General features: G+C 55.0%; 1 protein-coding gene across 1 annotated transcript in view; it reads right to left on the reverse strand.

The window, feature by feature from the left end:
* SNTG2 (syntrophin gamma 2) overlaps positions 1-25,028 on the reverse strand; it is a 176,464-nt gene that overhangs the window by 112,834 nt on the left and 38,602 nt on the right. The window contains exons 6-8 of the mRNA XM_040623084.1: positions 17,374-17,417; positions 17,234-17,275; positions 1,607-1,694 (exon numbers count right to left, since the gene is read on the reverse strand). Of these exons, the coding sequence (XP_040479018.1) occupies positions 1,607-1,694; positions 17,234-17,275; positions 17,374-17,417 (174 nt within the window). The remainder of the gene's footprint in view (positions 1-1,606; positions 1,695-17,233; positions 17,276-17,373; positions 17,418-25,028) is intronic.

Consider the following 25,028-nt stretch of genomic DNA (forward strand, 5'->3'; position numbering starts at 1 on the left):
GCTTCCTGCAGCCACGTTTCTTTAGGACATTCTGCCTGAGATTTACAAGAAAGAGGACAGATGGTTCTGCAGCCCTCCTGCCGTCAAGGGAGGAAGCTTCTGCTGCACCTACCCCTGCCTACACTAATCCCTGTATTTCACCCAAACCGAACCTCTGCTGTGAACTGAACGTCTGTGTCCCCAGTCCCCCGATGTGAAGCTACTGGGTGCCAGTGGGAGGGGATAAGGTCACCTGATAAAAGGCCCCCGAGGGCTCCCTTGCTCCTTCCCCACGTGAGGACACAGCCAGGAGAGGCATCTATGAATGAGGCCCTCACCAGACGTCCAGCCTCCAGAACCTGGAGCGAGAAGCGTCTGCTGTTCAAGCCGCCCAGCAGTGGTGCTGTGTTACCCGCGGCCAAGCGGACCGGCCCACGTCAGCCTGCCTCCTCATTCAAACTGCTGGGCACACTGCCTTCTGTGTCTCGGGCTGTGCTCCTGACCCCAAAACCCTCAGCACTCTCATCAAACGCCCCAATCACAACGTGCAGGCTTGTAGGAAGGCAGGCCACACGGCAAATCTTACTGACGTGTTTGAACAGCAATGGGAGGGATATCCGTTTCCCCAAGAACAGTTAATAGCGGTGAGGTTACCCCCAGGGGTCTGATGGGAAAAAATGCAATTTCTGAAACTCATCTGCCCAAGTTCTCAGGGAGGGAAAGCAGAAAGCTGAATGAGTTCAATGACCCTTCTGTCAAACACGGGCCCTCCTGCCACAAATGTGCCCAGAGCTGCACCTAAGCCCGCGGACAGCAGCCAACGGAGGGTCCACCGCAGGGGAGCAGCGCCACGATGGACAGGAAAAGAGGCAAACGGGGCGAGCCCAGGGCGAGGGCTGCTCTTTAACACAAGGGACAGGAGGGCAGCGCCCACCCCTGTGTTCGACACGCCCGCCGAGCCAGAGACTTGACCGCGAGGGGCCACCAGCAGAGCCGCAGCCCCTGCGAGCACAGAGGTGCCTATTGCCCCTTCTGGCTGCCAAGGACAGCACCCCGACCCCCCGCTCCACCCCAGGAAGGAAGATAACCTCACTCATGTTGTAAAAACATGGCGGCTGGGTAGTCAGTAAAGGTCACAGTGACTCCTTGGATTACAACATCCTCCTAGATAAGCAACTCATCACTTACACCTGGATCACAGCTCAGACTCGCGATAAATCTCCGTGTGAGCGCGGGGCAGGCACCTCACAGCATGGACTTACTACATTCCTCTCTTTCTCGGCATAAATTCCTCTGGTCGACATGGATGTTTCAAGAGCAAACTTAGTTTCTCTGTATGTGCGGGTGTGTAGGTCACCATGACCAGTGAGCCGACCTGAAGGAGGAGCTTTACAGTTACTCAACTGACAGACAGCGGTCTGAGGACACCATCCCCAGAAAGGCCTGTGGTTGTGTGAAAATTCGGGGTCTCAGGGATGTGTACGGCTGAGGTGTCTATCCGTGTCCTTTGTCCCCGAGCATAGGCTCAGGCCCTGAGTCACACCCGTCAGTCACTGCCGTCCGTGTGGATAAAAGCGTGGGGAGCAGGAAATGCCACCAGGGCCCTGAAGGTCTTGCCACCCCTTACCTAACGGGAGCTTCAGAAATGACGGCGCATCCCTGAGATACTCAACAGTGATGGTCACTTCGTCACCGGCATTTCTCAAAAGATGCACCTGTCAACGTGACAAAAAACAGCTACTTTACCATCACAAAAGGACCAGACCCAGAATTAAAAAACAAGATTCCTATGCACCTGGCCTGTTTCTCAACAACTCTGCGCTGGCATTTACCCCTGAGACACTGAGACCCCGAGGTACACGACCCCAGAGCACCACCTCCACGGACGCTCACACACCAGTGGGGGCGCGCCACCATTCAGCCACAGACCGGGTTCGCGTGCCCTCGAGAGAGATCTACCAGAAAGTCGCATCAGGTGAGGAGTTGGTTTACTGGCACAAATGGCCAATGTTCAGACATTGGCAAAAGCAGGCGAGCTGGGAAATGAAGACACAGGAGACCACAAGCACGAGCTTTGGCGTTTCAATGACATTTTAATCCTGGAGACATGAGCAGGTGTCCCTTCGAAGTGCCCACACTTCTCTGCTGGGCGTCACATTATTCAGGATTTGGTCACTCCACCATCACCAGGCTTCCATCTCTCGTCACATCTCCGCACTCACCATGTGGAAGCAAGCGTGACATTGCCACTCCAGAGCCCAGTGGGGACTGGAATTCGCCAGAGTCCAGCTGGTGTGCAGCCGAGACGCTCTGGTCGGGTCCAGTCAGGACGGGGCAGCCAGCCCACCGTCTCCGGCACAGCCCTCCCCCCACTCTTCCCTCCCAGGGCTCCTATTTCCTTATGCTTCCATCACCCTGGGCCTAGGTTCTTACATGGATGTCACAGCTTTCTCAGACACCTGCTGCCGTCCCCTCCATGGCCCAGAGAACCACACACACGCCCTCCTCCATCACCGTGCATGTCCTCATGGACGCCAGCATCTCCACCCTAGGGACTGTGCCTGCCGATGGCCCATGTCCTCTTGACCTTGACCTCACACTAGGCACCTAGGCCCTGAATTCCCCCCAAATACTCCAGGCTGGAGTCAGTGAAACTGCAGACACGCTCCCCGGGGTCTTCCTCTTTCTCCCGCGCCACCCGCCGCCCCGCGGTGCACTGACAGCCTCCTCCCTCCCGCCTGCCACCCTCTGCTTCTCAAGAACTAAACCACATGATCCTGTGGCCTCACATCCATCACACACGTGGCCAAGGCCGCCAACGCCAGGCCATGCCTTCCAAGCAGACACCTCGTCCCCCCGCTGTCTGGATGCGGGTGCACACAGGACACACGGGCCACTGTTGGCCCACCATCACGGACGAGGCCCAAACCCGCCTTCAAACACGCGGTACACCAACTCAGAAACGGACGTGCTTCTCAAAGGAACTCATGGGAGAGGTCACAGCTCCCAGCCCGGGAGGCATGTTGGGAGCATCCTAGGCCTGCAACCACCTGTCCGCACCAGCCTCTCCTCGCTGACAGGACGCAGCAGGACCTGACTGTCACCGTGATGCCGGGGACCCACCATGCGCCTGTGGGAAGCTCAGTGCAACTGGGTTCTCTCCATCCGACCCAAGAGACCCCAACCAGCCACACGGCCCTAAGCAGTCTCTCCTCTCCGGATATGGGTGGGATCCCAGACAGCACTTCCGAGGAAAGGGACAGCACGGAAGCAACCGACACATCCTGAGCTTATGTAGATTTAAACTTTGAAGAGCGAGTACCCCCTGGACAGCAAGAGTCCCAGACCCTGACCCCACCTCAGCAGGCGGATATGCTTCCCGAGAGCCTGCTCCACATTCTTCTCGAAATGAGACACACACACCCCACCCACGGAAATAGCTGAAGCAATTACACGATTCACAGCTTTCAGAAGCCTTCTGGAAATGAAATGTATGCTGTAACGTCTGAAGCATTAAAACCTCTTACCCATTTATTAAAGGCTGACTGACCCCCAAAGAACCCACGGCACCTTTCCATGAATCTGTTCTTGAGCCTGGTTTGCTGGGCCCTCTGAGGGGAGACCACTGTGGACACGCTGGTTTTGTCTGAGTGACAGTGAAGTGTGCGGTGCCTGGCCTGGAGCAACGGGGCATTTTTACTGGAAGACGGGTGTCCCTTCGCCTCCTGTGCCCGCGGAGATGCTCTGGGCTCCCTCATGTGGGCCGCGAAGGCTCGGCTTCATGGCGCACCTTCCCCGATCTAGTGCAGTTCGAACTCGTGCTCCAAGACGTTCGGGAGCACCGACAATGAGTGCCTCCCAAATCACTGGAGAGCGAAAGGTGCACGGAGGAGACCCCAACTGCAGCCTTGAGGCCACACGGAGCCACAAAGAGCTGACTTCTGCACCGAATTAGAATCTGTAATCACGCCTGTCCACGGGTGTTGCCGACCCCGGGGCACATGTGTTCCGTCCCCACCAAGAAAACGGGGCTGATGCCAGCCTCCGGTGCGCAGCTGTGCCCTCAGATCCTACAGGGACGTCAACTCTCGTCCTTTCGAAGGATTCGGCTTCGCGTGCCTTCTCCCGGGCTCTTCACCGAAGCCACGCGAGCCCTTCAAACACCCGGGCTGGTCATCAGCCGGTGGGCGGGGAGCTCCCGGGCCGGAGCTTGAGGTCAGGGGCCGGGGGCCCGATGTCGGGGAGGCGCTCCGCGTCCGCAGACCTGTGCACGGCGTCAGCGCAGGCTGCACGGGCTCTCCTTGCAAGGACACCAACCCCACCTCGGGGACCCCCCATGCCCTCACTGAACCCTGACCACCTCCAACGGCCCGCCCCCTCACACCACCCACCACAGCACCACCGCTCCGTCCACGTCCGCGGCGGGACACGAGCAAGACGAGTGCGCCACGACGTCAGCACTTTTCCACCACGTCTTGCAAACTCACCTCAAGTCACAAGGCCTCCCAGAGAAAACCACTCCGTGCCGCCACGCACGCGGGGACTGCGCATGCGCAGGTAGGGCGCGTCACACGGGCGCATGCTCACTCACACACGTACATGCACGCACACAGGCGCATGCTCACTCACACACACACAATGCGCGTGCTCACAGGCGCATCACACAGGTACACCCATGTACACGTTCTCACGCAAGCGCACGCTCACGCACAGTCGCATGCCGGCCCGTCAGCTTCCCGGCCTTCTCTCCCCCAGGTCGGATCGCCCCCCCCCCCCGACCGCGCGAACAGGGTCACACGTCCGACCTTGCTGCGTGTCCTCGTGTGCAGCGAGGACCCGTCTGTCCTCCAGCGCGCTCCGAGGCTGACCGCACCGACACTGTCCCCCGCGGTGCCACCCTCCCCACGCTCGCACCTCGCCGCCCTCCCCGCTCAGCGAATTCCGAGCACCGTACCGCTTCACCGCACGCACCCCCCCCCACCCCCTCTGGCCGTGCTGCGCCGGCCACGGCCACCCGACCCCCGCCGGCCATCGGCGGGGTCGCCGCACACGCACAGCTCGGAGCGGCCTCCCGTGCTTGTCACGGGCTCACAGCTGTGGTCCAGCACGTGCCTCTCAAATGGAAGCCGAGCTCACGACCAAACGCACGTGCGTGGCGCCTTGAACGTCCTCCCGCAACAGAAACCGAGAACGTGAGTGTGCGCGGTGGGAGCCACATGGAAGCCTCTTTCCCTCCACTGCCTGGCACGCGGCACTCACAGCCACACGTCCGCTGGTAAAACATCCTGCCAGTTTGTCTGTGAGTTCTCGAGGGCGTCGTCCACATGCAGGTAAGGGAATAAAAGAAAGGTCACTCCGGGAGTACTCCCACTTAAGCTCGTCTTAGAACGAGGACACTTGGAACAGAGAAGCTCTTTACTGTAAATGATTAGCGCCTGTACTTAGTGCCACCGACAGCAGCTAACTCACACACAGTTCCTGCAGCGGGGCCGTGGGAGCCGGCACCAAATCTGCCCCACCTGGGAGCCTCAGCCACGTCTGGTGCCTCCATGACCTGATGGACCAGGTATCAGGCGGGCTAGCGAGGTGACCCTGACGCACTGACTTCTGGGCAGAGAGGAAACCACATAGGGTGAACTGCTACGCATGAAATGTCTCTGCCTCTCTGACTGGCTGTCTCTCTCCATCAAACAAATAAATAAAATATTAAAAAAAAAAAAAAAACTATCTCTGCGGGGAAGGAAAGCTCAGCATCTGTCCCCAACTCTGGGAGCACCGCTGCATGGGGTCCCACTGCCCTTGCACGTGGCCAGTGCCCACACCGCACACTCCGTGGGTGCATGCATGACAGAGGTGTTTCAAGAGTCTGCAAAAAGTGTTTTGCCTGGACAGTGACGGAACCGCACTGTGCTTCCCAGAAGAACAGGACGTTAGTCGATTCTCCCTAAGTAGCTGTGTCATCCCCAAACAGAACTCTGTGCTTACAGCTTCTCTCATTGCTCCTTCCACATGGGAGCCTGGCGCACGCGTCCACATGACACCTGCCTGACCACCGAGAGGCTGCGTGGGACCCAGTCAATCCTGTGAAATCCTCTCACAGGATCTCCAGTCTTACCCGTGTCCCTGCAAACATCTGAGCGCATGCGGACCACACCAACCACAACCCACCAGCCCGTGACCTAAACAACCCCATGACCCACTCTCGGCATCTCGAACTCCATCCGCCCGTGAGAATAAAGTGCTGGACGCAATGGGGAGACGGGCAGTAAGAGTCACTTGCTCCAGGAATCACAAGGATGCCCGTGCGCCCTGCCGGCGTCCAGTGGCTCATCACACCCTCAGGCCTACCCAGCACACATGGGTCACTACTTACCAAAACCAGATGAAGCTCCACCGTCTCCCTACTTGGCCCCTTATGACTGTTCGTTCGCTGATGTGTCATCGCTTCATGGCCCAGGAAGAGGCCAGTGACTCAGGCATGGGTCCCTGGCCCCCAGGCCCTTGGGAGGTCCCTCTGAAGCTTGTGTTTAAAGGATGCACTGGAGGCGTGGTTCACAACACGACAGGAAACACTGGCTTAGCCCTGCGCCTGGGCTCCCAGCACACCCAGTGGCCTCTGCATCTTTCAGACACTCACTTCAGACACTGCTGTGGACTGGTCCCCACACGAGGTCCCCAGCTTCCAGGTGTGCCCCTTCCCAAGCTCCCAGACGCCTACTGTCATCGGTTAACATCTGCTTCACGCTCACATTCTGTGTCCCTCGCGCTCTTGCCCTACAGCTGGGCGGTGCCGTGAGAAGCCCGTTCCTCACAGCCTGCTCCAGCTGCCCGGTCCGGCCCACGTGTCCGTGCCCCTTCTCCCGCACTCCCATGCTCCCTAATTACAAGCTCTCCGAGAGACCCCCTCTGCCCCTGAGCTCCCCACCGACGTGACTTCATGTCCACCCTCTTGCCTTTTCCCTTACAGGACCTCACGCTCCCCCCACCATAGCCCCACACCCCCAGAGACTGAGAATGCCTCCTTCTTCACCAGCAATGCCCACTGGGGTCTCCAGTCCTGGCCGCGGTGCTGGGTGTCCCGCTAAGCAGGTGCCCTCCAGCCGCACCCGGGCGGGACAGCACATCTAGAGAAAAACAATGGCTGATCAGCCTCAGGCCACACTTGTGGCCACTATTCTTGGGTGGGCTTTTGGGGCGTCAGGAGGCATTCTCATTCATGCTCCCTCAGGAGACCTTCCTCCTGGTGTTCTCCCCTCAGCTGAACCCCCAGCATCACCTCCTATCCCCACAGCTGGTCCTCGCGGGTCACAGGTCGTGATTCACTAGAAATAAGACGTCTGCATGGCCACCATGACCCGCATCCCAGCACATAGCAGCCTTGCCTCCCCTCTCTGCAGAGGGAGGCCACTGCCCCTCGGACCGTGAGTCCATCCACACAGCCTGCAGCCCCCAAACCCACCGCCTGGTGACCTGCTGCCCTCAGAACAGGAACAGACCACCTCCCACCCCGACCTCCCTTCACACACATCCGTACGCACAGCTGCAACATGTCTGCCGCAGCAGAAAAACGCTGTAAAAGACTGTCTGTCCCTCCTCCACCCCCTCACTTCTCAGTCTCCCCCAAGCACGCCCCTGACCGCCAAGCTGAAAGGCTGGTCTTCAGTCCACCTCCGCTGGCCTCTCAGACACTCGCACAGGCGATGACACCGCGCTGGGTCCACTCCCCTTGGCCTCCGGGATCCGACACCACCCTCACCTTCCTGCTCCTCCCGGGGTTTCTGGCCTCGTCTGCCAGAAGTCCGAATGTCGGAGCTGTAGGGGCAGTCCCTGGGCCCTCCCCCACATGTAGAGCTATGCAATAATGATTTGTGTTTATTCCATACGTTTATATTCCTAATAACATTATATTTTCATTATAACTCAAAGGAGCAGATCCTTTCGTGTGTCACTCAAAGATAATCCTGTTTTTAACTGTGACTCTTTTCCTCTACATATTTTTAAATCACCGTCAGAGTCAGTTCATCAACAGTTTTGTCTGCCCGTGTGCTGGGCTGCGGCACCCAGCTGTCTAGTCAAGCACTGGGCGAGGTGTTGCCATGCAGGTATTTGGTAGACCTGGCTGCTGTCTACAGTCATGACTTTGAGTTGAGCAGGTCACCCTCCGTAATGGGGGTGGGCCTCATCTAATCAATTGAAGGATTTAAGACAAAAAATTTGAGATTTCTTTGAGGAAGAAAAAACTGTCACCATCAGCTAAAGCCACAAATTCTGCTAAGGGTTTCCAGTCTGAAGCTCCAACCTACAGAGTTCTCTCTGTCTCACACACACGCACACAAATCCAGGATCTCCCTCCATGGCTCTGCTTCTCTAGCAGAACTCTAATACATTACCTGTCATTAAAATAATCCTTGAAATAACAGGAGTAGATGGTACATAATGTGGCAGGACGATTTCTGCTCTCCCTGTATTTGCATACAATCCCTGAGTGGAAGGCAGGACAGGGTGCACGTACGTAATGGGGACTCAGAGGTGCAGACAATGTGTGAGGCATGGTGACAATTCCCAGTACAGGCCCTGACGACTTATGCCACATTTACACACCAAGTGTCAAAGCAAACAAACAGCGTATTCTGTAGTTAATCGACGAAGGGCACTTCATGAGGTTTATAAACTCAATTTGAATAATATCATACAGGTATACTTTAGCTGGGTACACTGAGTATATTAAAGTAGAAATGACTTACAATTGAGAAAATCTGGGTTTGGTTCTGTTCTGATGTGTAACAGCCACGCACCTGTCATGAGGGGCCCGTCACCCACTGTCCTAGAGCTGCCTTGCGGACTGCACAAGGAACTGTTGTGTGCAGTGCCCAGCCGTGTGAACGGCTATGCTCATCTCAGCCGCCATCGCCAGGTGGGTGACGGTAACAGGAAGGAACAGAAGAGCGCCAGCAGGCAAGGGGTCGCAGGGATCTTGGAAGTCGCGGCACTCAAAGCAGCCTAAAGAAGAATAGGTTTTTGATCTAAAGACAAGCAGAGGGGCACCTGGGTGGCTCAGTCGTTAAGCATCTGCCTTTGGCTCAGGGCGTGATCCCAGGGTCCTGAGATCGAGCCCCACATCGGACTCCCTGCTCCGCTGGGAGCCTGCTTCTTCCTCTCCCACTCCCCCTGCTTGCATTCCCTCTCTCACTGGCTGTCTCTCTCTCTGCAAATAAATAGATAAAATCTTTTAAAAAAATAAATAAAGACAAGCAGAAAGGCATGTGACCATCGCTCAGATGGAGGGAGTGCACAGAGGCTACCAGCCAGGACATAGACTTGACAGTGGTCTCCCCAGAGCTGAATGTCCCAGCTCTGCTCCAGTGAGCAGAGGCCGCTCAGGGTCTGCCAAGAATGGGCTGGACTTGAACAGATCAAATGAGGAGCAAGGAGGAGTCGAAGGCCCCACATCGGTGTGAGCAGGCAGCACGGAGACAATGCAGTTTGGACACAGCAGGTGTTCTTATGCTGAGAAAAGTCAGAGACAAACACTATCTGGTCTCACTCACATGTGGAATTTAAGAAAGAAAACAAACGAGCAGAGGGAGAGACGACAAACCAGGAAACAGGCTGTTGAAGACAGAGAACACACTGACGTCACCAGAGAGGAGGGGAATGGGGGTAGGGGAAGCAGGTGATGGGGGTGATGGACGCACCTGCTGTGAGGAGCAGCGGGTGATGTAGGGCGATGCTGCATCAGAATATTCTACACCTGAAACTACATTACACTGTATGTTAACTACACTTTGATGGACATAAATAAACAATACAAAAACCCAAGATGAGACAACAAATGTTCTTTTAAAGAGAGGGCACGAGCAGGAGGGGCAGAGAGAGGGAGCACGAATCTCAAGCAGACTCCATGCTAAGCATAGAGCTGATGTGCAGCTCGATCTCACAACCCTGAGATCACAACCTGAACCGAAATCAAGAGTCAGATGCTTCACCGACTGAGCCCCCCAGGTGCCCTGACGATAAATGGTTTGCTGTGTACGGGCCTTGAATCCCAGCAGACCTCCTGGAGGGATGGCCACGCACGTGGCAGCGAGGGCAGAGGGCTGCTACAGGTGGGATTCCAGGCCGTTCCGGCCCACTGCTGTGCGTTTGGACGGAACCTGGAGCGTGGCTGGTTTTCGGGGACATGAAGATGGTGCAGGGAATCTCTCAGTGTCTTGTCAACGCTTGGCTTCCTTCCAAGGGACGCAGGATGGCGGATATTTTCCACAGCGATCACAGAACACAGGCTATCATGTTCTACCTCAGAAGGAAGCAGAAGTGTTTGTCAAACACACGACACCAATCAGGCCCCGGTCCATGACCGCAAACCACGACCGATCAGTGAGCACCCTCCATAATTCCACCATCGGCCATGGACCACACTCTTCAAGTTCGTGGATGTCAGTAAGGAAGCCCCACAACGCCCGCCGACTTCCCCCACCAAGGCAGTGTTCTCTCTCAGACGACAGGAAAACGGTTTCCACCGATTCTCACCGTGACACTCCGCCCAATTCCAGCCGGGCCTCCTGCTGGCTGACGCGCCCTCGCGTGGGAGTTTCATGACCAACACATCACACAGCCAAGAAAGGGCATTTCTGCAGAGTGGACAGAATGCCCTGCACGACGACGTCCACGCAAGGAAGCTGGGGCAGGGAGGCCAGAGACTGCGTCACAAACCGCTCTGTCTTCCTTTCTGATGCGCTGACCCCACAGGGACACGCACAGCCCAGAGAGCCCCAGGAGAAGCATGAATGGGTCTTTTTTTTTTTTAAGATTTTATTTATTTATTTGACAGAGAGAGACAGCCAGCGAGAGAGGGAGCACAAGCAGGGGGAGTGGGAGAGGAAGAAGCAGGCTCCCAGCGGAGGAGCCCGATGTGGGACTCGATCCCGGAACGCCGGGATCAGGCCCTGAGCCGAAGGCAGACGCTTAACAACTGCGCCACCCAGGTGCCCCGTGGGTCTGTCTTTTATGAAGCAAGACGCTCATTCGCATTCCCTGCAGACCAACTGCCAGGCAAGCGCTTGCTTGGTAAGCATTAGAAACACGAACACGGGTGTCCCCCTGACCCCTTCTGACTGTTTCCTGAAAACCATCCGAGTCATAACAGTATCTGAACCTAGTTCTCCGAACCTCCAAGGACAAGCTGTTAAGTGTGATTCACTATTTATTATGGGATTTGTGATTATGAAGTCTTTCCCAAGGAAACATTACGTCAGTGAGCAACATTTTAATAATGAAGAAGTGTCAGAAAAAAGGTCAAGAGTAAACGTCATCTATCAGTTCAGGACGGGCATCGATCATTTTGTCACCTAAGTAGATAGATTCTTCCAGCTCACTGGTTCCCCAAATCCCAAAGCCATAGACGTTTGTGGGCATCAGAGTGGCTGCAGCGTGAGACTAGCGGACGGGGTCTACCAATGGGAACATGCGCGGGGCTGTGGTCCTTTCTACCGCCCGGGGCCTCCTTCCTGCTGGGGTTGGTTTGTTAGAGTGACCCTGTTTGCTTCCTGTTAACGCTGGTCCTCTTATGTGATGTGATCAGAACTGGCTCAACAGTGAGGAAAATGCCAGAAAGTCCACACGGTCACATTGCCAAAGCCTCACCCTGCCACCCCAACCTCACTTCTCCCGGACAGGCGTGCAGACACGCACCCACATGCATGCGCACACGTCTACACACCTGACAAGAAGAACAGTTGAGTCTTCACTTCAATTTAACCACAGGCCGGTCCAGCAACCCCCACGGGATGAGCCAGGGAGCTGTTCATTACTTTGCTTCCCGGGACACGTTTCTAGTACTTTACTGGCATCCATGGGGAATAACCAGACTGCAGGGACGCACTCAGGGGACCTGCCGAGGACTGCCACCTGGGCCTTGCAGGGAAGGCATGGCGCCAAAGCCGTGGTCAGGCTGGGGGTGCAGGTAAGGCTGCAGCCCCAGCTGGACAAGGACTTCCTGCGCTGCCCCGGCTCTCCTCCTCCTTCCTGGCTTCCGTGTCCTTCCTTCATCCACGGAAGCCCAGGCTGGGCGAGCAGGAGTGCAGTCCACCGTGCAGTCCACTGGCATGAGCATCCACTGGGCCTCAAGGACCCGCTGGCCCATCTTCCTCACATTTGACCTGCAGGAATCGGTGGCAAGCTCTTGTCCTTCGACCTGATCAAGCAGTCCTGAGGACCTCACGAGGGGCAGCCCATAAATGTGTCCTTCACGTGACTTCTGCTTAGCACTGTGCTGGCCGGACACAGGAACATGCCACGTGCAGCGCGGTGTCCCCGCTCACCGCCGGCCCTGGCTCTCGACTGGCACAGCAGTGGGACCTCCTGGCGCCCAGGCAACCTCGCTTCTCCTCCATGTCCATCCGCACAGACACAAACAGGCCACCGCGCCCCTGGTCGCCTCAAAATCCTCCCGTGTGAAATGAGGGGATGGACCAGGTATCCATGCGGTGTCTGGCTAGCTCACGTTTTTAGAACAGCCCCAGTTCCACAATACCTGGCGGCTTACGCTGCGATGACATGGAGGTCATGCCTCAGCTGGGCTTGCTCCTGAGATCTTGGCTGAGAAGCGGGTATCACTCCGTCCAGTAAAAGGGACAAAAAAAACAAACACAACACATGATTATTCATTTCAAACCCTTCCTTTTAAAAACACGGCTACCGCTTTAGTTCCTTTAAATGTAAAACTCAAATGTAAGAAATTTCAGCCATTGATTCTCTCCCGTGAAGACCACAATCAGGCCTGTATCACCTGCCACGGCCTCTGCCAACTTCACGTCTTACGCTATAAGAGCCATTCTTAGCGAGGACTCTCCAGGAGAATATCTGTGACGGTAAGAGGCACTGCCACGCGGTGTCGCGATACCTGAGCCATTCGGGATCTTACGCCAGGCGACTGCAACTCAGAGTCCTCTTCTGCGCCAACTTGCACTGTTTGGGGTAAATCATCTAAAATTTCCTTTGCTGATGTGATCCTTGACATCGTCCTTGGATAACTGCTTGGTGACTCGTATGCCTGAAATCCCAGCACAGAGGGACAAACAGCATGGATTACCACAGACGAACCACGCCACCTTCTGTCGGGATGCTGGCCTTCCACCAACAGAGGCCACTGTGAGAGGGAACCGAGAACTTACGGAATGAACTGAAATTTGAGAATAAATCGGTTTCAAAGAAGGAAAAAACTTTCTTCAGCATCTCTGCTCTGGAGGCTGGAGGCAGGACAGCTTAGGGGACGTGGGAGGTGATCTGGTGTCGCCACACCTGGACAGCGCGGTTTCCATCCCACAGCAACCCACAGATGCGGCAACCCCTCACCTTCCTGAGTCTGACTTTACGGAGCTCTGATGGGACAGAGACGGGACTTCTCACAGCAGAGCCACGGAGCTTCCATCAGCCTCCAGAACCGAGTCAACTCACGACCGCTCGCCCTCGAATGCAGGACAGAGTCCCCGGGAGGAACGTTTGTACCGCCCGCCTCCCCGCTGGCTCCCATAGAAGGACGTGTGGCATCGGTGCTGGGTGTGAACTGAGGCCAGCTCCCAGGAACCCGAGCCCACGACGGTCCCGTCAGAACGGGGCTCCGGTGGGCCCGGCAGCAGCTGCCCTTCTCTCATCCTGAATGCACCGCACACACGGCCTGCTCGCTCTAGACACAGCCTGCGGTGAACAGAGCGGAGGAGACGTATTCACTGAGCAGCGGCATCTCCACACTGGGTGCTGGACTCACAGTCAGGAGGAGCCTGTGCAAACCCTCAGAACACCTTCTCCTGGCACAAGAGAAACCTGGCCTCCGGGCCACAACAAGGACTGGAGAGAATGGCGGTTCATCCCACATTACTAATCCACGTAGCTCTCCGGCCAGGCAAAGCAGGTGGTCAGCAGTGATGACGGCGTGTTACCGTAAACATGAACACACGGACTCCGATGACAGTTACAGCGGCTGCCCCAGACGCGCTCTGCTCCTGCTTCCTCATGTGCAAACGCCCACGCGGCCGGTCTCACTTTCTCTGTCCCTTCCAGCTGGAAGCACTGTGTCCTTCCTCTCCTGACTCAGGGCCACGCCGGCCATCTGTCTGTCCTTCTGTAGTCTACGGGAAATGGGGCCTCTCCCAGGGCATCCTGCTGGTTTGCTACGTTGGCGACATCATACTTATTCAACTTGGGGAAAATGAGGCAACACCTTGGAGAATTCGGTAACGTGCCAGGAGAATGAGACACGGCCCCACACCAGACGCGAGCCTGCGACCTTAGAGAGCGAGACACGGCCCCACACCAGACGCGACCTTGCGACCTCAGAGAGCGACACACGGCCCCACACCAGACGCAAGCCCGCGACCTCAGAGAGCGAGACACAGCCCCAGGCCAGATGCGAGCCTGCGACCTCAGAGAGCGAGACACGGCCCCACACCAGACGCGAGCCTGCGACCTTAGAGAGCGAGACACAGCCCCAGGCCAGATGCGAGCCTGCAACCTTGGAGAGTGATACATGGCCCCACACGTCTCGAGCCCACGACCTCCCTGCATTTGCTGGTGGCCTGGGGCACATCAAGCATTCCAGGCTGAAGGACGAGTTGCTGCATGTTGGACCTCCCGCAGTTAGGAAGACAACAAAACTCCCCGTGGTCTCTCTGGGTCCTGAGGGGAACAGAAACCACATCCGGCCATGCTGCTCTTCCCACTTACCCGATAACCCATCAGGCCGCCGGTTCTGAGAAGCCCTGCGGCACACTGGCGCTACGGTCGTGCAAGTGCTCCGCCACGTGGGCAGCACGACTCAAGACCCAAGGTGCTGGAGTGCCCACGCAGACAGGACCGCTAGGCGGCATCTGGGGGAGGCTCACAGACTATCACGTGCCTACCCTTGAGTTTGAGGATAAAGCCATGTCAATAAAACCGTTATCTGCTAGTAAATGCTCTCTTCTTGGAGAAGCTCCTTGGGATGGAGAGCTGGTCACTGGGCTCTGGCAGGGTCTGAATGCTTGACCACAGGTCCACGAGCCACAACACAAAGTAAGCATCCACCAAGGCTTGAACGTCACCTGCCCCGCAAAGCCACACAAGTTGGACGTGGGCAGCGACGTTACCAAGGGGGACTGGTCAGTACAAGACTGGGCTGGACCAGATCTTGGCGGAAGAGGTGAGCACATGAGCTGGAGTCTGGACTCCCAGGGGTCCTACTGCGGCCACACGACACCTCTCCCATAAACCACACCTGCGATGTTACTACAAGTTTTGTTTTCCACTCCTGTGATTTGAACATGACTCATGAAGAGGTCTAGAAATTAGGGAGAAGCATGCTGTAACGAGGTATCTCCTGAAATCTCTGTGTGGTGCCAGCTGATTCTAACGTGCCCCGGGGTCAAGAACCACCTCACCCCCAGTCTTCCGCCTCCCCACACACCACCAGCCTCTGCAGGCAGATGTCAGACTCGGTGACTGTCCTTTGTCTCAGGTGACGTGACTCAGAATTTGCCCCATACACAAACTAACCACGGACAGTGTGCTCCCTGCCACGGGGGTTCGAAGAGCAGATATCAATGTGGAGAAAAACCCGGAATGTGTTAAAGAGGGGGAAGCTGCAGGCTTATCCCCACGTACGTATTACATGGAAATAAGCAGATTTCTGTCCCTGCCATGAAGCAAAACTATGCCGAAGCTTGGGACGGTGTGGGGGTGACTAAGACTCACTTTGTGGATCCTTGGTGTTCAGGCAGAACTGACATCGTTCCTTTTGGAATTAACTGAAGCTAGAATTTACTCGGAAAAATGAGGGTTTGAGACAATGTGATTGATGAGGTCTTTGCAAATTTAATATTTTTAAGGACTTTATGAATCTGAAAACCGGAATCTGTCTCCTTGGTAATGCTGCAACCAACGTCTTTTCTGCCACATAAGACTCGACATATTATTTGATAATTTGATTTAAAGGTATATTTGTACCGAATATTGGAATAGCTCTGTTTATAAGGTTTGGCCATCATTCGCTCAAGGATGAGTTTTTGGGCGGACGCTGTCTGGTCTCCCTGGGCCGGGCCGGGGTGCCCGGGGTCCCTCTGAATCATGCTTCCTTCACCCTAAGAAAGCAAACCTGCTCAGAGAAAACACAGACGTGCAGCAGAGAACGTGAATAGGTGGGAACACTGCATCCAGGTGCAAACACGCCCCAAACTGTGCGTCCCTCGACAGCCAGTACGTGTTTGTCCCGACTGCGAGCACCTTCTCCATGCCTGGCGCAGATCGGGGGCTGCATGTGAGCCCCGCAGGAAGGGGTGGGGGTGCACACGAGCTCTTCGCGGGCAGCAAACACGACGGGCCGTGAGCGGGCGTCCTGGGAGCTCAGCGTGCCCCACCTCACCTGGAGCTAACGGTTGCTTTCCTGGAAAAACAGACCCTGAGGAACAGATGTCTGCACACCAACACTTCAGGGGGATGTTAACAGACTGAAATATGCTTGGTTCCCTGTAACCTCAGAATAAACACCCTGTGAGGGGTGTCCACACCAGCGCCTCTGGGACCAGGTGTTCCTTCGGCCTCACCCCCCAGGCGCCACCCCTGCACTGCACCTCATGGCTGTCCCGGTCGCCCTTCCCCTACAACGCACCTGCGACCTTGCCCCACCCCTCGCTGGTGCCGTCCTGGCGTCAGCCACACCCTCTGCACGATGTCAGGGCTTCTCCGCGTCTGGCTTCACGCGGGGTGTTTGTCTCATCCTTCCTTGTATCCTGCAGTCTGACCTGACCTGGATGATGTCCTTCTCCACGGAAGGAAGGCCGGGACAAATGCATGTGATGAGCCCTCGTCCCAGGTAGTCAGCAGGCGTGTGCATCGCGACACATCTGCAAGGTATCCGCCCGCATCACATACACGCATGCAAGAGCAAGCCAGCAGGGAACACCTGACAGACGCTTCTCATCACGGCCCGGGCAGCGTCCACACCCCCAAACTCAGTCCTCCCAGTTAGGACAGGAGCAGCGCCATCCACCCTGCACAGCCTGCTGGGCCCATCGCAGTGTCCACGACGCACCTCCCCACGCACGGCCCACCGGCATCTCCCAGGGCCTCCGGCAACGCACCCACTAAGTCTTCCTAGCGTTCCTCCAGTTCTAAAACCATGTCTACAAATACGCCCAGTGAAATATGATTTAGAGAGAAAAGTAACGACAGCAAAACAATATACACTAAGCACAACAGAAGTTACAAAATGAGGCACACTTACCACTTCTTCGTGGGTCGCGTTTTCTACATTAATGCCGTTAACCTGAATAGACGACAAATTGAGAAGTCTGAGGATGATAACTGATCACCAGAAGTTTAAAATAAACAGCACAGCCGAGGGCTGAAGTCTGAAATACTGACCTGCAGCACGGCGTCTCCTACGAACAACATCCCTGTCTGGTCAGCTGCAGGGTTGCAAAAGTGGCACAAGGGTTAAGAGACATTCAGGGACGTCATGCATAGTTAGGAGGCTGGTCCAAGCTTAGTGTCAGCAGCGACTGGAATGGCTGGTGTGTGGGCACATGCGTGTGCATGAGTGTACGCACGCGTGTGGGGGATGGGCTGCATGAGTGCGTGTATGGATGTGAATGCGTGTGCATGACTGTGCATGTGTGGGGAATGTGCGTGCCTGTGTGTGTGCACATGTGCATGTGTGGGTGTGAATGTGTCACATGTGTGTGGGTGACCGTGGGTGACCGTGGGTGACCGTGTGTTGGTGAATGTGTGTGCACATGTGCATGCAAGCACGTGTGTCAGTGTGCATGGAGCGTGCAAATGTCCGTGCACGTGGGCGTGCATGGATGCGTGTGGGCTGCATGGGTGCACATGCGTGTGCGTGGGCCCGTGTCGGTGTGGGAAAATGCCAGCAGCACGGCAGCAGGCACCCCGCCCATCAAGCTGAACAGACGGCCAATTTTAAGCACATTAAGAGAGTTACTTCCCAGACACATAAGTGTTGTTTAACATGGAACACAAATGGCACGTCTTCCTAATGAAGAATTTCACCACGTTATGTGTAAAGTCTGATTCCCAGTTTTCATTAAGTCGGCACAGACAATGAAACAGGAATCCCAGAAGCTGTTTAGCGCTTCCGCTCTTTCTTGGGAACGAATTTACACACAGTTATAATTAAGGACACGGTGCAGAGAACACAGATGGGAACGTGCCCTGGGGAGTCCGACTAGGTTCACGGCACCGTCCCCACCGCCCCTCCAGTCCTCAGAGGCGGGGACAGGCCGCTTCCAGTAGACTGAGCAAATCTGCCCAAAATGCAAAGCATCTCGACTTCCTGCCCTCCTAGGAATTTGAATTTTTTGGTCTTTGTTTAACTATTGGAAAACCAAATAAGAAGCTATTCTTTTAACACTGCAATTTTCTATGTTCCCTGAATGCATTTAATGCTAATTGTTAATATTGTTTCTGGTCGTTGAGAAATATTAAACTTTTTTGAAAGCACAGTACAGCCTTTATTTGACTAAATGTAATGCTGAGTTTAGGTAATTAACAACTTGCTCATTTACACAGCACCTTTGCCCAGAAAGCCTGCATGGCCCAGCGGTGTGACCTGTCTCCCTCCGTGTCTGTCTCCCCGTCTCTCTCCCACTCTCCCCGCCCTTCTGTTTTTCCAAACCCTGTCCAGCCCTGAGCTGGGGGCAGGGAACAGGACAATGCTGGCTTCAGGGGCTCCAAGTCCATCAGGTGGAAATCCACACAAGGCAACAGAAGGATTACTGACTGTTGGCTGTACAAATATTTTGTAACATTATGCACGGCAGAGTCCACATCCACGTGCAGCTCTGACACGTACGAGAGGTGCGGACGTGGTCTGGGGAACCCAGGTGCAGGACGTAAGCTGTGGGACCTTGGAGAAACCTAGGACACAGACATCGGAGTTCTGCCCTGGAGCTGGACAGGAACGAGGGGGCTCTCCCCCCAGGCTCGGTCAGGTGGAACGGGGTGAGGCAGGACGGGCAGGGGAGGGGGCGGCAGCCATGGGTCATGGGCTGAAGTCCTAGACACCATGTCACAGGAGGGGACTTAATTTCACGGCCATCGTGCCTCCTCCAGAGCCGCGCCAACCCCTCAAACCCTCCCTTACTGACCTGCACGTACTTCTCTGCAGTGAGCGTCCGTGAGCGACACTCTATCCCCCAAGTCTTTCTGGGAAAATGTCATCTATGTGAACAGTGAACTCAGGCAGTCAGGAGTTCAACATTATCTGAAAAAAATACATTTTTTTGTTTCCATCCAGATGTGAAGTCTTTAGAGTTTGAATAGTGAGGTTCTTATTTACAAAATTATACAAATTGACTTAATAAACATTAACATATATTTGTATACGGACATGTAATTGTTTCAAGTGTATACATGACCTATGCCTTTGATGGGTCTGTGCCTAGAACCCACCGACTCCCAGTCCTACCTGCCCTGTCCAAACCCACAGTTCTCAACTCTCCAGCCCTGGGACCAGCCCCTCCCCAGCCCTGGGACCAGCCCCCGTCCTGGCTGAGGGGATCAGCCTCGTAACTGAGCCATCCCACTGACTCTTTCCCTGGGCCATATTCTCACGGTGTGATCAACTGACTTCCTCCCACAGGAAGCCCTCCGCCGGCTCTCAGGGGTCTCTGTCTTACTCCTGCCCCCAGGACACTGACCAAGGAGAAGCCTCAGGGGACGCCTCAGTTTGTGGTCAGGCCTCCCCGAAGATGCTGTGCAGCTCCCGTCCTTCCACACGGTCTGTGTCCCCGTCCCTCCCGTGCACAGACGACCTCCACTCACTGCCCTGTCGCAGAGGGAAACTATGGCCTTGATACTGACCTCTGCTCAACTACCTGCTCTTAAAACTTACATCTTCTTGTCTTCACTTTTGTGAGAAGGAAAAAGGACAAGAGTAAAAGCTTTTTCTATTAAAATTAAACAATAACAAAACTGTGATAGTGTAAAGGACCTGTTAAAAACAGTCACTTGATACCTTCTGTTGCTGTCCAATCTGCACCGATGGCTCGGGAACCCACCCGGGGCTCTGCAAAACTAGAATTACCAGAGACAGACTCATCATCCTCAGGGCTCTGAAGATAAGCCCACGTCCAGAACACGGCCCATTCTCGGCAGTTCTGCAGAAAGCACTGGCTGGCGTCAGCACTGGGGCTCCATGTGCTTCTCGGGGCCTGTAGCCCCGATTTCAAGGGCAGCCTCGCTTGCGTGTCATTCTAACGCCGTGAGGCAGGTGAGGTGAGGAGGAAGAGGGCGGTCTCCACCATCTTCTCACTTACGGGACACGCGCCGGCCCTGACGCTCACTAAGGAAGCCCTAAAAGCTCACTGCCACCCCCCTCAGTTCCACGCCCCGAGCCCCACAAGGTACCTGTCCAACCGCATGCAAGTCCGTTAGCCGTGCGTGCGACGACCTCATGTTGGGGTCAGACGTGTTTCACCTGATACTTCACGTCAGGTACAAGCAAACGGGTGATGTCTGCAGCAGTCAGAAGCGGACCCCACGGAGCGACGACAGTCCTGGGGTCCGAGCGGCGTATGGCAACGTCTGAGCACTACACTGAGCTCGTTTCCAAAACAGCACCCTCGTTTACCATCTAGACTCTCCAAGACTCAATTATTCCACCTGCACAAGGGACACTCAGCGCGTCTGCCTCGAAGGCCCTCAGGCGCTGAATGCCAGTCCTCGTAAGTGCTCACAGGGGACCTCTCCTCTCCTTCCCAGGAGCCCCGGGGAGATGTGCTTTTGACAACAGGAATACCTAAATTCTTGAAGTAATTTAGGGGACTTCAGACATTTCAAAGGAAATAAAAAGGCACGTCCGTCTTCCAGGACGGCCCTCGGCAGTGCAAGCCGATGCAGTCAATGGCAGAGGCAGAATGTAAGGAGTGATGGCCGAGCAGGTCCAGGCCGGTGCCTCTGGGGCGGATGGCGCCGTGGGGGACGCGCTGGGACAGGTGCCGCAGCCCAGCCAACTGGGTCCTTGGTTCAAACCTGCTTGCCTTGATCTTCACATGCGGTGACCCTTCAGAAGCAGGAGCGCCCACAGCCTCCAGTCCCCTTCTGCCTCGGTCGCGCTCTCTGCCATGGGCTGCTGAGGATGAAGGCTCTCCCCACCCCGCATTCACGCTCCGCCCATCCTTCAGAGCCTGGGGTCCACCAGCACGTGTGAGGGTTCAACATTCCTCTTCAGCGCTGAAGTCCACTTTCATTGTCTGTTTCAAGTTGTTTACTTTGATGGCTGTAAAAACATGCCTTTCATTGATTCGTCTACAATAAAGAAGAAGGAACGTTGAAATACTCTTCATTCAATTTGCTCCAGCTCTCACGAGGTCCAAGACTGGACCCTGGGACCCTCTCCCTCGTACAGCCAGCTCACTGGAGATGAAGAGTAGACCGTGGTTTGTTACAGAAGCCAGGGGGAGGCAGGTTTGGCCTCAAAATTCCAAATCCAGCTCCACGCGCACCCGCCCCAAGGTGTCCACACAAATGTCTACACAAATCCAGTCAGGTCCAAGCTAACCCATCTCAAAGAAAAGGAGTCTACCAGGATTCACAGACCCCCGGGAAGAGTTAGGAAGGGACTCCTCTATCCATGTGGGCACACGGGCCTGCATGTCTGAGTCGCATTCTACATTCTACACTCCTCTGCCCAACAGACAGGAAGGTGGGGAGCTCTACGGGCAGCAAGACCAGAACCCAGGACAGAGGCCCCTGGGTCTGAGTAGCGACACCCCGAGGGCACAATGGTCTGAAGTGTTCAAGTCCACAAGAAGGCAGTTTAGACTCTTCCATCCGCTCCCTGAGGCTGGCCCTCTGCTCTCCTGGTGCCTCTCCTACACTTTCCAGGGTGTGCAAGATGGCAGGGGTTACAGAGAGCTCAACATGGGCTACAGATACAGGGGTTTGTGTCAAATGGAAGGGGGGTCAGATGGGAAAAGCTGTAACATGTAACTTGCATGAAATATCATGGACATGAAAATAAATCAATCACAAATCCTGTATCGTGATGACATGTTTATGGCAGCAAGATGCCAAAGACAGGTGAGAATTCTAAAGAAAAATGGAAAGGTGCCTCAGTGTCTCAGTTGGTTAAACATCTGACTCTTGACTTCAGCTCAGGTCATGATCTCAGGGTTGTGAGATTGAGCCGATGTCGGGCTCCACGCTCAGTGGGAGGTCTGCTTGAGATTGTCTCCCTCTCCCTCTTTCCCTCCCCTGCTCATGCTCACTCTGTCTCTAATATATAAGTAAATCTTAAAAAAAAAAAAAAAAAGAAGAAGAAGAAAAATGGAAATCAGGGGTCCAGGACAGCCACAGCTGCACCCCACACAGCCCTGACACCGGGTGAGGTCTGATGACCCCAAGGCTGCAGCTTCGGAAGCTCGGCCCCTTGCAGGCCGGAGAGCTGGGCACACCCAGAAGCTACCATGATCAACAACTGAATCAGAGAGCTTGCGATGTTCCCTCTGCTTTCTAAAGTGTCATTAAGAAGGTATGTATGTGACTCAGGACACTCCCACCTTCACGGTGACTCTGTCTGTGATCAAGCACATGGGAAACCTGGGGCTGAGGGGGGAAGGAGTCCACATCCGGAGAGGGTGTGGGGAAGCCAGGCAAGGTGGAGCTTCTGCGGACACGCGCCTCAGGAGACGTGCGGGTCCGCGGGGTGACCGAGGCCAGCAATAGTCGAAGGGCCGGATGTCCGCCTGAGCATTTATGGTTTTGTGAGTGGAGAGGGTCCCAGGAGATTTCTAGAAGTGCCACAGAGAGAATTAAGCATTCAGTTCAAAGGGTGTGGACGCACAGCACACCTGTGTTCTCAGCCTGAGCGCCACCCTCATGTGAAACTCCTCTCGGGCTCTGATGGAATCTTCCTGGTAACCTTTACAGAACGGGCCAAATCCTACTGCCTACGGCCATTTCAGGCTTTTAAGTGAAATTCTGGGTGGTCCCATCCCTCAGCACCGGCCAGCCACACGGATGAGCCTGCACTTCCGAATCCTGAGCAGGTGGGCCTGGGCAGTTACACTCAACAGCTGGCGGGAGCAGTGAGCAGACGTCTGAGACTGACTCGCGTCCCCACACAGCGGGCTGGCTGGCTCAGTGCACGCGACACGACACACCTCTCCGCTGCACTGTGAGAGGAGAGCCACACGCACACTTCCCAATCCAAGCAAAGTCTGTGGGGCCTCTCTCACGTACCAGGTGTTGGCAAGAACTAGAAAGACTTCCGCACCCACTAATACCACTCTCCTCTTCAGCAGAATCAACAAGATCAGCTGGAACTGCACGAGGTGGGGACGCCAGGAACGAGTTCTGTGCAGCCCTGGATTCTGAGAAACCATGACAGGCCCCGACGGTCAGCATCGCAGGGGGCAGGGGCCGCTGGTCAGAGTGCAGCTCCCAAGAGAAGAGGGAGCGAATGCCTAGTCACAGCACCCGCCCAGAGGGGCCGTGATGCCCCAATGGCCTCGGCGGTCACCCGAGGACCCAGCTGGCCAGCTTCCCGCCTGTCATGTGAAATCTCAGCGTGCCCATTGAGAGAAGCATGACCTCCAGAGCTGGGCAAGATCTCCACGCTGACCACTTCACAGCAAGGACAGCGAAGCCCAACCAGGACAAATGACCTCCTTGGGAATACGCTTCAAGACTCCAGCGCTGGCTTTTCGGAGAAGTCATCCAAAGTCCACCACCCACGCAGCCCCAGGGCCGTGAAGTTTGCTTACATCCTCAGACAGATCTGAGTGCAGCTTCCCCCGCTCACTGGCAACAGCACATTTGCTCTACACCGCACCTTAAGAGGTAATTAACCTTCAGCTATGAAGCTTAATCTCGTTGGTTATGTACACATTCTGTACATGCTCACGCATGCAGTACACACGCACATATCCGTAACGATACACAGAGCAGGCTCAAATGTAGGCATCACATGTACACGCACGGAAGCACCCACACAAACACAGCAACTTCATGTATGCACTCAAGGACTATCTACGGTCTTCCTCTAGGCAAAGGTCCCGTGTCCCTGCGGACGGGAAAGGAAACGCATCCGGGATGTACTGAGGAGATACAGCAAGTTGTGAGGGAAGGGCGGGAGGACCGGATAGAGGGGGGCCATACGCAGATCTGCAGAAAGGTGGCACTGAACCCTAGGTGTCCTGGGTCTAAGTTCTTCACTCTTTCCTTTGACTCGTATATTCCTTTGTATTATCATTAAAAAAAAAAAAAAGCCCACAAGTATATAGGCATTTCCTGTATACGTTTTAGACATTTCTTCACAAGGTAAATGCAGCATCACCTCAGATGCATATTTGGGAGACACTGAAATGAACAAGAGACTCGAGGAGCAAGTGCTCACCACCTAGTCCCCACTTTCCAGAGGGTTAACTGGGACGAAATGCTGGAATTTTCTAATTTGAGTAAGGACAATTTTACCACATTACTGCTAAGATTGCTTCCTAGTTGGTAACCATTTATGGCTCATTAATTATTAATAAATGGAGTAAAAAATCATGTAGTTAAAACCAGATATTTTAGGAAATTTATGCATAAAATATAGTAAATTAGGAAAAATTTCAGTGTCAACTTGGAGCCTCTAAAAGAAAACGTTTTCTAGCTCACTACATTAAATGGTCCAACAACTGCCATACCTGCTTTTCTGCTTGTCACCACGTCCTCGTGTGTCCCTGGCTTCCGGACCTCGTGCACCAGCAGGAAAGGGCTCCCTGGCAGGTACTGATTCCACACTCAGCACAGAAGCATACACACAGGTTGGGAAGCCAGTTACGAGCTTAATTAACAGAGGAACGAAAGAGAAGCAGCAGGAGAAAGTTGGATATAGCTAGAAAAGGTAGGACCAATCAGGGACTCTATCATCACAATGTGAAGAACTGGTCATAGTATTAAGAAAAAGGTCCAATGGTGTGCCCCCAAATAAGGATGAGTTGAGGTTCTGAGGCGCAGAGCTAATGGACACATGAGATCCTTTGTCTCCAAGGAAATGAAGCTGCTGAAGACAC

Source organism: Ursus maritimus, unplaced genomic scaffold, assembly GCF_017311325.1.
Source record: "Ursus maritimus isolate PB19 unplaced genomic scaffold, ASM1731132v1 scaffold_6, whole genome shotgun sequence".
NCBI classification, from domain to species: Eukaryota; Metazoa; Chordata; class Mammalia; order Carnivora; family Ursidae; genus Ursus; species Ursus maritimus.